The sequence below is a fragment of the Dasypus novemcinctus genome, chromosome 5 (genome assembly GCF_030445035.2).
Source record: "Dasypus novemcinctus isolate mDasNov1 chromosome 5, mDasNov1.1.hap2, whole genome shotgun sequence".
NCBI classification, from domain to species: Eukaryota; Metazoa; Chordata; class Mammalia; order Cingulata; family Dasypodidae; genus Dasypus; species Dasypus novemcinctus.
The window spans coordinates 124,833,938-124,849,424 of NC_080677.1; the positions used below are offsets into that span (position 1 = coordinate 124,833,938).

The following is a 15,487-nucleotide window of genomic DNA, read 5'->3' on the forward strand; positions in this document are numbered from 1 at the left end:
AGTGTTTGCCTCATGTATTTGGAGGTGCCCTTGTTAAGAGCATAAATATTAATGACTGTTCATTTTTCTTGAGAAATTGTCCCTATCGCTAATATGTAGTATCCTTCTTTGTCTCTTGTGGGAAGCTGCCTCTGACACAGGTGTTGTATTGGCCATCTTGTTGCTAAGTGCTATTTTTAGATACTAACCCGGTTAAGTTTCTGTTTCCCCACCCTCACTGAAGCAATTAAGTTTCTATTCTTATGCCACTCCCCCGGGCTCCAATTGGGCATTCCCTAAAGAGCACGAAAGTCCTTCCACGGACATTGCCAAATAACCATCTGCAAGTGCGTGTGGCACGAGAATCAAAATCTAGTTAACCAATCATTTACTGACACATGTGTTGTCAGTATGTACCACCTCATTCATCCCTGGCTATAAAAACCCCTGATTGACCCTCAATAAACGAGACTTGATCAGAATCCTGTCTTGTCTTCATTCTTTGTGTCTCTTGTCCCTTTTCATTCCCACTCCCTCCCTCAGGTCTTCGTTCGACTGAACCACAGGTCGGGTCAAGTGGTGCCCGGAACAGGGACATGAGTACGAGGGATCAAGTGAGGAACGCCGATCAAGGAACTGGCCAGTTTGCAAGAAAAGAGAACACAAGAAGAGAGAATCAGGAGGACGCCACGAGGGAACCTGCCTCACGGTCGAGGCCTTGGTAAGTGATCGGCGATCATGGGGCAAGAAATGAGCCAGCATGAGACATTTGTAGAAGGTCTCCAAGAGGCATTAAAGACACAAGGAGTAAGGTGAAAGTAAAACAGTTATTGAGATTTTTTAAATTTTTGAAGGAAGTATGTCCATGGTTTCCTCAAGAAGGAACTATTGATGAGAGAAGATGGGAAAGAGTAGGGGATGCTTTACAGGATTTTACAAAACTTTTGGCCCTGAAAGAATCCCAGTAACCACATTCTCGTATTGGAATCTCATTAATGATATTTTAAGTATTCGCCATAGGGACACGGTGGTGGCAAATGTTATTAAGAAGGGTGAGGAAATTTTGCAAGAAGGGCAGGGGCTGGAGGTTCTAGCCACCAACCCTAAGAAATCAGCAGACTGTCCAAAGTCCAAACCGCCTGATGCATCCAGAGCGTCTGGTCCGGAGGAGGACTTGATCTCGCTAGATAGCGAGGAGGACAGGAAGCCTACCACCAGGACAAAGCAGCTGTTAACTCATGCAAACAAAAGATGCTGAAAGGAGGATAAAAATAAAGGAAAAACTAAAGCCACATCTAGTAGGAACCCATACCCTGACTCAGAAAATTGAAAGTGGAAACTGATGATGAACCTTCTAATATAGAATCAGGTGAATCTGAGGAGGAGATGGTAAAGTCTCGACCTCCGCCATACGTTCCCTATCCCACAGCCCCACCTATAGTTATGCCAGTAGTCGACCCAAGGAAGGAGTTATTAGAAAAAATAGAGAAACTAAAAGAAAAAATCCAGTTAGAGGAAGAGCACCAAGAACTTATATCCCAATTAGAAAAGCTGAAAACAGGAAAAGCAAAAAGTGAAACTGAAAATATAGAGCCCCGCGCCAAGCCACCCCTGCGAGGAGTGGCGTTAAGGAACCCCCAGGCTTCTAATCCTTTAACTACCTTAAGTGAACCCGAGGTTTTTACTGTAACTGAAACCACAGATGACCAGAATCAGGCCTGGAGACACCATAGCAGCTTTGACTTTAAACTCAGTAAGGAAATTAAAACCGCAGTTGCCCAATACGGAGCTACCACTCCCTATACCCTAGCTATTGTAGAATCCATTGCTGAAAATTGACTCACCCCCATCGATTGGCACACTATTGCCCACGCTACTTTGTCTGGAGGGGATTATTTGTTATGGAAATCACAGTATGTTGAGCTTTGCAAAGATACTGCCAGGTGCAATGCGCAAGCCGGCAAGGGGTGGATCCTAGATATGCTAATAGGAGAAGGAAATTATGCTTCCAATGAAACCCAAATGCAATATGATGCAGGTTTACTTGCGCAAATTCAAGCTGCAGCCACTAGAGCCTGGAGAAAATTACCTACCAAAGGAGATCTTAGTTCCTCCCTCGCTAGCATAAAACAAGGACCGGATGAGCCTTTTGCATCGGCTCATAACCACCGCGGGGAGGATATTTGGAAATGCAGAGGCAGGCACTGAATTTGTAAAACAATTAGCTTATGAAAATGCAAATGCCGCTTGCCAGGCTGCAATCCGTCCAAACAGAAAAAAGACAGATTTGTCTGGCTACATTAGATTATGTTCAGACATAGGAGCCACATAGCAACAAGGTTTAGCTATGGCGGCAGCCCTACAAGGGTTTACAGTTAAACAGTATTTGGCCCAGCAAAATAAAGGGAAATGCTTCACCTGTGGTGAAGAGGGCCACTTTGCTAAAAACTGCAAGGGTCATAAGCTTAGACCAAAAGGGACACTCTGTAGCCGAGCGCTTCTGGCACTCTAACCCTGGCACTAACCATGCCACAGTTCTGTGGAAAGACCCAATGGCTAATACTTGGCATGAACCTGATCCCGTCCTAATATGGGGCAGAGGATCAATTTGTGTCTATTCAAAAGAAATAGGTGCAGCCAGGTGGCTGCCGGAATGATTGGTTAAACAAATGGGTAATAATCCATCCAGGGTAGAGGACTCTCCCTGAGATGAATACTGTTTTCTTGCAGGAGAGTAACGAACGCTAAAATCAATGCAGCTGTGCGCCCCCCCTGGAATCCTTCTATGCAGCTTCATCACCATCGTTGGAGCCCTTCTGTTATACGCTGGCCAGACCTGCGTGGCCCCACGACTACGTGCTGTGCAGCCGCGAAATGCAGGAGCAGCTGCTGCCCGCCCTGCAGAGCGCCATCACGCGCTTCTACGGCAAAAGCCCCTTGTGGAATGGGTTGAATGGACTCTTATCCTACATACTCCCCCTCTTGGGACCTCTGCTCAGCTTACTAATACTTCTATCACTAGGACCTATTCTCTTTAACAAGATTATGGCCTTTTTAAAGCAACAACTGAATGCCATAAAAATGCAGCCCATCCAGGTCCATTATCATAGACTGGACATGGCCGACTACAACGAGGGGTCTAACCACTACTTGCAAATGGATCCAGCCGGCAGCCCTGATCCCAGACCATGAATATCTCGTCAGTATCTTCTGAGGCGCTGGACTGGTTAGTCAATGACAGGCAACTGGGCAAGGCATTCTCACGATAGCAACCGCCTAAAACAGGGACGTGGCCTTTCGCTGCCACGATTCTCAATGACAGGTAAGGTTTAATGCGGTCGTCTGTTTGCCAGCCCTGACCTAAGACAGGCACAGTCCCCCCAGAAAGGGCCGTCTTGTCAGTCTTCCTTTTCTGCTAAAAACATTAAAGAAAAGGGGGACCTGTGGGAAGCTGCCTCTGGCACAGGTGTTGTATTGGCCATCTTGTTGCTAAGCGCTATTTTTAGATACTAACCCAGTTAAGTTTCTGTTTCCCCACCCTCACTGAAGCAATTAAGTTTCTATTCTTACGCCACTCCCCCGGGCTCCAATTGGGCATTCCCTAAAGAGCACGAGAGTCTTTCCACAGACATTGCCAAATAACCATCTGCAAGTGCGTGTGGCACGAGAATCAAAATCTAGTTAACCAATCATTTACTGACACATGTGTTGTCAGTATGTACCACCTCATTCATCCCTGGCTATAAAAACCCCTGATTGACCCTCAATAAACGAGACTTGATCAGAATCCTGTCTTGTCTCCATTCTTTGTGTCTCTTGTCCCTTTTTCATTCCCACTCCCTCCCTCAGGTCTCGGTTCAACTGATCCGCGGGTTGGGTCAGTCTCACAATTGTTTTGCATTTAAAGTCTATTTTGTCTGATATTAATATAACTACTCTTACCTTTTTTTTTTGTTTTGTTATTGTTTGCTTGTAAGATTGTTTTCCAACCATTCACTTTCAGCCTCCATGAATCTCTGGGTCTAAGATGTGTTTCTTGTAGACAGCATATAGATGGGTCATATTTCCTTATCCAATGTCCCAGTCCGAATCTTTTGATAGGTGAGTTTAATCCATTGACATTCAGTGTTATTACTTTCAAGGAATTATTTATGTTAGCCATATTTTGATTGGACTTGTGTTTGTCATATTTTGTTTGTTTTCTTTTTCCTTCTCTTTTTGTCTTTTTTGTTGCTCTTACATTCTCCTCCAACTCTGCCTCTCCTGTTTTTTCCTTTCTTCCTGCAGAACTCCCTTCAGTATTTCTTGAAGGGGAGGTTTCTTGTTGGCATACTCTTTCAATTTCTGTTTATCTGTGAATATTTTGAACTCTCCATCATTTTTGAATGCTAGTTCAACTGGGTAGAGTATTCTTGGTTGGAATTTTTTTTCTTTTAGTACCTTAATTATATCATACCACTGCCTTCTTGCCTCCATGGTTTCAGATGAGAAATCAGCACTTAATCTTATGGAGCCTCCCTTGTATGTAATGGTTTTCTTTTCTCTTGCTGCCTTTAGAATTTTCTCTTTGTCTTGAGCGTTGGATAATTTGACAAGTATATGTCTTAGGGTGGGCCTGTTGGGGTTTATGATGTTTGGGGTGCGTTGTGCTTCCTGGACATGTACATCTGTCCCTCTCAGCCAAATGTCCCTTTCAGCCATTATTTCCTGCAACATCCTTTCTGACCCCTTTCCCTTCTCTTCTCCTCTGGGATGCCTACAATATGTATGTTTGTGTGTTTTACATTGTCATTCAGGTCCCTAAATCCTAGCTGGATTTTTTTCTATCTTTTTATCGATCAATTCTACTATCTGTTTGATTTCCGATGTATTGTCTTCCACATCGCTAATTCTCTCCTCTGCCTCTTCTAATCTGCTGCTATTTGCTGCAAGTGTATTTTTGATATCTTGAACTGTGGTGTTCATTCCCATCATATCTGTTATCTTTTTGCATATGTCTGCAATTTCCTCCCCAAGTGTTTTCTTCATCTTGTTAAACTCTTCCTTTACTTCATGAAGTTGGTCTCTAATATATGTTCTGAGATCTTTAATTACTTGTCTGAAGTTCTGCTCCCCTTCCTGGTTTTTAGTTTGTTCACTGGATTCAGCCATTTTTTCCTCATTATTGGTTTGTAGTTTTTTGTTGCTGTCTGGTCATCATTTTATCTTGACGTGTTTAATCAGTTCCTTAGCTTCTTTGTCTAGTCTTGGAGATTAATTAGCTGTTGTTCTTGCATAAGTGTTATATCTTCTCTTTGTCACTTTGTTCTTCTTATTTTAATTTCTTGTTGCTGGCTGAGTTCACTTTGAAGGAAAATATTAGTGCCAGGGAAAGGCAATTGTGTAAAAAAGGAAAATGTGTAAAGTAGTATCGGTAATTAATGTTAACAGAGCAACAAAATGAGATCTGGGAGAATGGATATTAGATTTTTGTAAGTTGTTTAGAGTTATAGCAGTAAGTAGATTACCTATAGTGAGATAGTCAACTGAATATGGGGAGGAATATAGTATGAATTAAAAAGCCAGTGTTTTCATGAGAGAGGGAAGGAGAAAAGAAAGACAATAGTATTAAGAGTGGATAAAAGAAAGAAAACAAAACAAAGGTATTAGAAATTAAAAGTTAGACAATTTGGGGACCAAAGAAAGGGAGGTGGAAGGTAGGAGAGACAGTAGATGATGGAGGATAGTAAGATGTGGGGGAAAGGGGATAGTGTAGGTGGCCAAAATCAATTCACACAGAAACGAGGAAATGGAGGATGAGGAGACCCAGCAAATGTGAGGTGTTCCCTGCAGCACCTATTGTATAATTAAGATAAAATAAAATAAGAAGAAAAAGAGAGAAAAGAAAAAAAAGAGAAGGAAATAAAAGGGGGGTGGGCAAAGAAAAGGGGGGGATACAAGCAAGAAAAAGAAAAGAAGAAAGGGGAAAAAAACCCTAAATAAACGAAAAAGGACCTTGGGGGATAAAATGGGAGAAAAGACTAGGAGATAATGCAATATTAGCAACCAAGGCAATAAAAAAGGGAAAAAAGAGAAAAAGGAAAAAAAGAAAAAAAGAAAAAATGCAAACGCCGTGGGCTAGGACAATCAAGGACCTCAGATGGCCCTCAGGGCGTGGTGGATTCAGGGATGAGAAGTCTGTGATATTGCAGACTCAAGAGGTATGAGTCTCTGGGGTGTGGGCCACCAGGGTTTAGGGGACACAGACCTGGGAACCACGAATCCAGTGAACAGGGAGCCGGGAGCACCACAGTGCAAAACAGCCTTCAGGGATCCCCGCAGCTGGGCATCAGCCCTACGGGGGGGGGCGGGTCACATCCGCAAACTCTGCCCTCTGTGTCAGAAACCCAAAATTCCCCCCCTCACACAAGACTCTTCTGTCACTGTCTCACCAAGTCGACTTCAGGACACCTCCCGCCCTGCAAACCCCCAAAACAGCCTGCTGGGGGCGCCTCTGTATTACAAACAATTCAAGGACCACCGCAGATCGTCCGCCAGCCCTAGGGGGAAGGGCCCACCTGGAAGCTCTGATCTCCATGTCAGAAACCCAAAATTCCACGACTCGCAAAAATCTCCTCTGTCTCTGTCTCACCAAATCGGCTTCCAGACACCTCCCGCCGTACAAGCTCCCGAAACAGCCTGCTGGGGGTGTCTTTGTATTACAAACAATTCAAGGACCACCGCAGATCAGCCGCCAGCCCTAGGGGGAGGGGCTCTAGCTGGAAGCTCTGATCTCCATGTCAGAAACCCAAAATTCCATGTCTCACAAAAATCTCCTCCATCTCTGTCTCACCAAATCGGCTTCCAGACACCTCCCACCCTACAAGCCCCTGAAACAGCCTGTTGGGGGCGCCTTTGTATTACAAACAATTCAAGGACCTCTGCATATCGGCCGCCAGCCCTAGGGGGTGGGGCTCTACCTGCAAGCTCTGATCTCTGTGTCAGAAACCCAAAATTCCACATCTCGCAAAAATCTCCTCCGTCTCTGTCTCACCAAATCAGCTTCCAGACACCTCCTGCCCTGCAAGCCCCCAAATAGCCTGCTCAGGGCTTAGGAATTCCCCAGCACAGCAGAGTCTCCAGGAATCGCCACCGCCATGCCACCCGCCCCAGGGGAAAGCGTCCCGTGCACAGCCCTGATCTCCATGAAAGAGACCCTAAATTATACCTTTTACACGAATCTTCTCTGTCACCATCCCACCAAATCGATGTCCAGACACCTCCTGCCCTGCAAAACCCTGAAACAGCCTGGTCCAGAAAAATTTCCAACACTGCTTAGCTGCTTCCTTGCAGGAGAGACTATAAGGTGCACTCACTCAGACACCATCTTGCCCCACCCACCAACATACATGTCTTGGAAGCACAGCCCATCCCAAACATTATAAATCCTAACAGGCCAACCCCAAGACACATACTTGTCAAACTGCCCAGTGCTTAAGACAAAGAGAGAACACTTAAAGCAGCAAGAGAAAAGAGATCCATCACACACAAGGGAAGCTCAATAAGAGATTTCTCATCTGAAAGCATGGAGGCAAGAAGACAGGGGTATGACATAGTTAAGGTGCTAAAAAAAAAAAAACCTTCCAGACAAGAATTCCATATCCAGCAGAGCTGGCATTCAAAAATGAAAGAGAGTTAGAAATATTCACAGGTAAACAGAAATTAAGAGATTCATCAATAAGAAACCTGAACTTCAAGAAATACTAAAGGGAGTTCTAGAGGTTAAAAGGAAAAAGCAGGAGAGAAAAGGTTGGAGGAGATTATAGGAAAGATTATTGGTAAGAACCACTTAAAAGATAAAAGAAGAGAAAAACAACATATGACATATATAAACCTAAAGATGATATGACTAATGTAAGTAATTCCTAAATAGTAATAATATTGAATGGTAATGGATTAAACTCTCCAATCAAGAGACACAGATTGGCAGAATGGATAAGGAAATGTGACCCATCTATATACAGCCTACAAAAAACTCACCTTAGACGCAGGGACACAAGGAGGTTGCAAATGAATGGATGGAAAACAATTTCACAAGCAAACAATAACCAAAAAAGGGCAGGAGCAGCTATATTAATATCAGACAAAATAGACTTTAAATGCAAAACTATTATAAAAGACAAAGACAGACACTATATGTTAATTAAAGGGGTCATCTAACAAGAAGAAAGAACAGTCATAAACACTTTTGCGCTTAACCAGGGCAACTCAAAAGACATGAGGCAAACATTGGAAAAACTAAGTGTAGAAATAGATGCCCTATAATTACAGTGGGGGATTTTAATACATCATAATCAGCATTAAACAGAACATTTCAACAGAGGATTAATAAAGAAACAGAGACTTTTTTTGGCTTTGTTTTTAGGGAGGTTTTGGATCACAGAAGGGTCAAAACTGTCACAAAAGAGAATCACTGGAGCAGGGTATCAATGATGGGGGGATGTGTGGGGATGGGTGCAGCTGGGGCATGCCTCTATGGCATATGAATATGCTCAAATGGTCATGGGGCATTGTCTCAGTAGGTGGAGACCCACACAATAACCAAAGAACATTGAATTCCCATCCTGGGAAGTCCTGCTACATTCTCCAATAGGGCAGCAAGAATCCCCCAAGTACATGGGCAGTGCCTAGTGATGGAAAGCAGACCACTGATATTGATGTTTGTACTTACAAAACTTTTCTTGAGAAACTGAAACTTAGCCTACCTCCTAAAAATCTCCTTGTTGCTCAAATATAGCCTCTCTCTCGCAAAACTCGGCATATAAATGTACTACCTTCCCCCCAGCATGGGACATGATTCCCAGAGATGATTCTCCCTGTCACCAAGGAATTATAAGCAAGCGCCAACTAGCGATGCTTTTGGAAAAAGACCTTGACCAAAACGGGAAAATATTAAATACAAATGAGTTTTTGGCTAAGAGATTCCAAAGTGATTCGGAGGTCATTCCACAGGTTATGCTTCTACATGTCTCAGCAGAATCTCAATGACTGCAACAGTAAACAGTGCCTCAAACAGTGGGGCTCCTGAGGACTCTAGACACATCTAGACACTATAGGCATGGCAGAAAATGTCAGGAATTCGGCACCCCGTCAGTGGGCCTTACTTTGGAATATAAGCACCCCATGTAACAGCATGAGACTCATTTACAATTTCCCTACATGACTCTTCTGGCCCATTTACTTTAACCTATAATTAGCACTATATTCATTAAATATACGTCCCAGAGCCTTCAATCTTTGGTCTCTTCATATGTGGGTTGAGCCATGAATCTCAGCAAGAACTGCAATACCTACTCACCAGTTCATTGGAATCACCCAGGACAACTAACAAAAGTATGATGATGGACAACGCCATCCCCAAAACAGAGACTATCTACAACTGCAAGCAAGATAGTTCCATCCATCTGCTTCTTGGGATCTAAGTCCTTCTCAATCAGAAACACAACAGGCATCACCATCCCAAAATCTTGAAGGTTGAGGAATGAACAAACAAAAGGGGGGAATGCAACTACATACTTAAGTAGACTTATGATTATTCTAGAAATGGAAGGGCTTTTATCACTGGTATAAAGGGACTAACCACCAGAGGTTCCAAGGGAAGAAAGAGGGGAGAATAGGTATAACATGGGGCACTTTTGGAACATTGGAATTGTCCTGCATGACAATGCAACGGTGGATACAGGCCATTATACATTTTGTCAAAACCTATAAAATTGTGTGGTGCAAAGTATGAACTATAATGTAAACTACAGACCACTGTTTATAGCAATGCTTCGATATGTGTTCATCAATTGTAACAAATTTACCCCACTAATGAAAGATGTTATTAATGGGGGAAAGTGTAGGAGGTGGAGAGGCTGGGGTATACGGGAATCTCTTATATTTTTGATGTAACATTTACATAACCTAAAGCCTCTTTAAAAATAAAAAATAAAAACTCAAAAAAAGAGGGAGTTATGTTGTTAGTAACTAGATCTTCATTTAAAATCACAGAATTTCTGAACTAGAAGGTCCCTTAAAGAGCAGCAAATCTAACACATGTCTGTTACAGATGAGAAAACTATATAATTCTAGGTGAAGATTGTGACCTGCTCCACATCACGTGCTTAGAGAATTGTGAAGGAACAGATCATTTGAAGAATCCCGTTTTAACAGTCTTCTTAACTGGTATATCTTGTCACTTTTGTTACCCTCACCAGCCATAAAATCATAAATTTATAGAGCTTGAAGGAACCTGAGAAATAATTAATTTATATTCTTTTTTCTTAGACAAGGAAACTTAAGTGTCAGAACGATTACATTTTGCCCAAGGATACAGAGCTGATCATTAACTACAGAGCTGATTGGAACCAGATCTGGCAATACCCAAAGTAGGGCAGTTTTCACCCACTTTCCTTCCAGATGTTGAGTCCCTAGATTTGCCATCTTGTAACAAGGAAAGCCTTCTTTTTGCCTAAACAGACTGTTTTAAATAAGGATGAAGATTTTATGTAATTTTAAGAATTTGTAACAAAATATTTGTAAAGCGTCTTTACCCTGTAAAGGAAATATTTTATTGAAAACTATCCTCAAAACATATTATTCCAATCCAGTGTAACAACAATGTATAAATTTTGTCAATTGCAAACTGCAATAGTTTCACTTATTATTTGTTAATAAAAATCACACCAAAAAGCAGTTTTAAAAATCCCTGCCTTCATGGAGCTCACTTAATATGGAAAAACCAGCCATATTTTCCATTGCTCCAAAGGACAAAACCAATAGGTAGACTAACTGCAGCTCCTTCCTCTTAGGAAGAAATAACAGATAAAAATTATTTCTTCTTTTTTGTTTCTCCTTACTTATTAACATATTTTCAATTATGTATTATTTTTCACATTAAGAAAAATTCTTGAAGGCTTCTTTATCTAAAAATAAAACAAAGCCTGATGGAGGGAGGCCACTTTCAGATTTCAAACAAAGATAAACATTTATGAAAGATGATGTGGAAGGGTTTAATACCTTTGAGTACAGAATTGGATCTCTAAGGCCACCACTGATTTTTGCCTCAGTACGATACCTATGTATACCTTGCAACTCTCTTACAGTCTTCCTTCCTTCCATTACAAATGTATTTATTTTTCTCTGTAACTAGAAACAAATTCATATCTGATTGCATAATTATGAGACACTGTATTCAAATATGGACCTTAAGTACATAAATGAATAAGAACAGGTCAACAAGTGGTACACAAACCATACCTGGTTTTTTAAAAACTCATGACTATGTTTTTCTTTTCATTGTGAAACCTTTCCATTAAAAATACAATTTATAGCAATTATGTTAAGTAACCTGTATCCAGTTTTCGAGGGTTTGGATTTAATGAAATTTATTCCAATGATTTAATTTCCACCAGGAGTTAGCTTCAGTTTTATTGAGATATAGTCACATACCATACAATCTATCCAAAGTGTATAATCAGTGGCTTTTAGTATAATCAGTATTGTGCATTCATCGCCACAAAAAAAATTTAGAAAAACTTCATTTCTTCAAAAAGAAAAACTCCACAGGTCTTAGCAGTCACCTTTCAACCACTCTATCATTTCCGAGCCCTACATAACCACTAATCTAATTCCATCTTTATAAATTGATTTATATTTACATTTTATACAAATGGAATCATATAATATGTAGTACTTTGTATATGGTTTCTTTCACTTCTCTCCCTCTTAAAGACTCTATCCTCACCCACACCAGCCACGACCCTCAACAGAAGCAAACACAGTATTACAACTAGAAAAATCAATGGAAAGTATGTGTCATTATTTCATAGAAAATTAATGAAAAGTATGTGCCTTATTGAGCAAGTCTGCATATGTTCTGACAGATTACTGGGTAAATCACATAAAAGTCAGAAGATATTAATATATTGAGAAAAATTAGATAATAATTATTTTGAAATTTGTACTCACTACCCAAATCTTGTCATGTGTTTTGCTTTCAAATTTGAATAAAATTATTCTGGTATGTTAGTGACCAGCCCAACCCATTAAATATAAATAATGTGGAAATCTATATTTTTTAACAAATATCCTAGATGGTTCTTGTAATCAAAGAGCAATAGTTAGGAAGTACTGTTTTAATTGATATCCTTTCCCCACCCCACCCCCCACCCAAAAGACTCCCTTATCTCTTTGCTTATTGGTTTTTTTTTTTTTTTTTTCACTCATTGTCTGCTTTGTCGGAAACCAGGACCACTCAGGTGGGAGGAGGACATCTAATTGCTTGAGCCATATCTGCTCCCTGCTCGTTTGTTTTTTTGCTGTCTATTCATTGTTTTCTCTCATCTGCTCATTGTTTTGCTCAATGTCTGCTAGTTGTTTGTTTGTCTTCTTTAGGAGATATCAGGAACCAAACCTGGGACCTCCCATGTGGGAGGCAGGTGTCCTAACTGCCTGAGCCACATCTACTCCCTTAATTGATATCCTTTTGACATTCATGAGCTACAGCAGCAAGCAGGCTATAGGCATGGAACCAACAGTAATCAGTTCATAAGTATGGCCCCATGGGCATTATGCTCTTTAACTAACCAGCTCAGGAACATTTTACAATTCATACTTAAATATTTAACAAATTTTTCATGTCAGAGGAATCCGTAAAAAAAAAAAGGCAGCACAAAATGCCAAGAATTTAAACTATCTCCTATTGTCACTATTGCTTTATTCTTTGATAATGCATTCAGACCCTGAGGCATTAGTATGTCTAATCTCAAATGCAAAGGAAACTTGACTTTCCCCTAATGGTAATATCTTTAAACAAGAACTTAAATATAAGCTTTCAAAAAAGCACCTCCAATTTTAAAAGGACAAAGTTAAACCTTTGGAAGCCATAAAGAAAAATAGATGATTTAAAATATACAAATATTTAACTCACATCTAGGGTATACTTTCTGCAAAGGGAAAAGGAGATGATTTCTCAAACTATTAACAGTTCAATATATTTAATAACACATATAATGGAAATGAAACTACATTTTATAGGTAGTCTACTTACATATAGACCACAAATTCTCATTTTTGCCAAGAGGTTAGACTACAAAAATGTTGGTAATGAGAAATATTTTAAAACTTCTAGCAAACATATCTTTTCTTAAAAAAAGCTTAGCATGCAAAGATCAGGAAAACCAGACAGCACTCATCACAAATCACCTAAAAGTGTGTATAACTCAAAAGTAATTAAGTTAGAGTAAATGATACTGGGCTTTACTCAACACTAACATAAAAATCTCCTAAAACAATGTTTTTCATTCATTTAACTGAATAAACTGTCAATGAAATTTTATTTTAGCCAATGTTCAATGTCCTCACAAATGTCAATATTTGCTAATTTTACTTAACAAAGCTTTTGAAGTAGTAGTAGGTGTCTTTTAAAAATAATGTGATTGGTATAGTTGTACTAAGGGATATCATTTAAAGCAAAGAAATAATAAAAAATAATCAAGCAGCCCTCTCTCACTGAGTTTGTTTTCTGCAAAGAAATTTGGAGGAAAATGGCCATTTATGAAGAAGTGGGTAGAATAAATAAATGGTAACAGAATAATGGCACTATGGACAATAACATGGACAATGACTAAAAAGAATACATACTTTTCCTGCTCTCCTTCAGTGATATCATATAAGCGGTTGGCACCTCCATCAGCACAGGCTTTTAAAATAGCTTCAAAGAGAAAAAAAAAATTTTAACATTGGGATGTTTTTAACAATATATTTCAAATAATTAACATTAAAAAGCAGACAACAAGACACAGTCACTTGTCCCTCCTTGGATAATTTTATGTTCAGCTAGTAACACAACTATTTGTACTCAAAATGATTCTACACAGCACACAAACAAGTCATTAAATAAGGCAGAATCACATCCAGTTTGTTATTTGCATTTCCTTCTGTTACTCTGATTAGGAGAAGTTTGTATGTGGTGCTAAGGCATCTTCATTTTCTCTAGAAACTTGCTTTTATTACTTTATAGTAGAGGCAGGCCTTAGGCTCTCTGATGGTGAACAGGATATAGTTAAAACTTACTTACAATGTTTTGTTCCCGCATTTTAATAATTTTTACAGGTACTTTTTATTTATAACAGGTAAAATTGGTATTGTAATATAAAAATTCTTTAAAATAAATGACAAGCATGAAGATAATTTTATTAAAAAATTAATAATACAGATAAGTGAATATTATAAAAATTGTGAAGGTGGTACAAAATTCACTTGAAGAATACTAATATTAAATACAACCTGTTGCCTCTCTAGTTTGGGTTTTTATCTCATCCTTTCACATCCCTTATCACTACTATCACTCTATGATTTGACGCTGTTGATCTGCCTATCACCCTTGGAAAAAGTGCCGGTCAAGAAATCTTTATTGGAAAAAATGTCCTTCAAATATGAAGCTGAGTTAACATATTTACAAACAAACAGAACCTACCAGAGTTCATAAAAAAGAATCCATCTTTGGAGGAAGTATTTAAAAGAATGCTTAGAGCCTGAAAGAAAATGACAGGAGAGAAGCTGGGAGGAGAGTATAGAAGAAAGAAGAGCAGAAAGGATAACCAAAAGAGTAAAAAGATGAAAATATGATATGACAGATGAAAATAACCCATTTAGGGTAATATCATTGAAAGTGAATGGATTAAACTCCCAATCAAAAGATATAGGCTGACAGAATGGATAAAAAAGTATAAGCCATTTATATGCTGCCTATAACAGACTCATCTTAGATCCAGGGATACAAACTGGCTGAAAGATATTCCACATAAACTATACCACATTAATGAAGAATGTTGTTAATGTGGGAAAGTGTGGTAGGGGGAGGGGGTGGGGCTATGGGAATCCCCTAAATTGTTTATGTAACATTTATGTAATCTAAAGTTTCTTTAAAGTAAATAAATTAAAAAAAAAAAAAAAAGCCAGATAGCAGCTATGTACAGCAGGGGAAGCAGAGAGATTGAGAGGTGAAGAATTTTCTAGTTTGTTTTTTGTTTATTATTACCATTATGAAATAATGAAAATGTTCTAACAATGATTGACATGCTGAATGTACAACTATGTGATTTTACCAAATACCATTGATTGTACACTTTGGAGGAGTTGTATGCTTTATTAATACATATCAATAAAATTGTTTGGTAGGAAAAAATGCAGCAAAATTATTAAAAAATCACAAGTATAAAGGGAAAAATGCAAAAAAAAAAAAAAACCCAAAAATTCATTTAAAAAAGTAAACATAGGACTATACAATGCAAAAGTAACCTTACTGTAGACAATGGACTATAGTTAATAGTGCAATTATAAAAAATGGGACAAATGTACCACTGATGGAGGGTATCCTCTAATTTCAAATCCACTTCTCTAACTAAAAAACTCAAAAGCAAATAAAAATGTTTAAAAACCTAAAGGTTCACAACCATCAAAGCTAAAAGAGAGTGATGACCTC

At 39.3% G+C, this 15,487-nt stretch overlaps 1 protein-coding gene across 4 annotated transcripts in view; it reads right to left on the minus strand.

The window, feature by feature from the left end:
• Nucleotides 1–15,487, minus strand: part of TPK1 (thiamin pyrophosphokinase 1) — a 293,158-nt gene that overhangs the window by 161,158 nt on the left and 116,513 nt on the right. For all 4 annotated transcript variants that reach the window (XM_004461903.4, XM_058297511.2, XM_058297512.2 and 1 more), the window contains exon 4: nt 13,645–13,714. In XM_004461903.4, the coding sequence (XP_004461960.1) occupies nt 13,645–13,714 (70 nt within the window). The remainder of the gene's footprint in view (nt 1–13,644; nt 13,715–15,487) is intronic.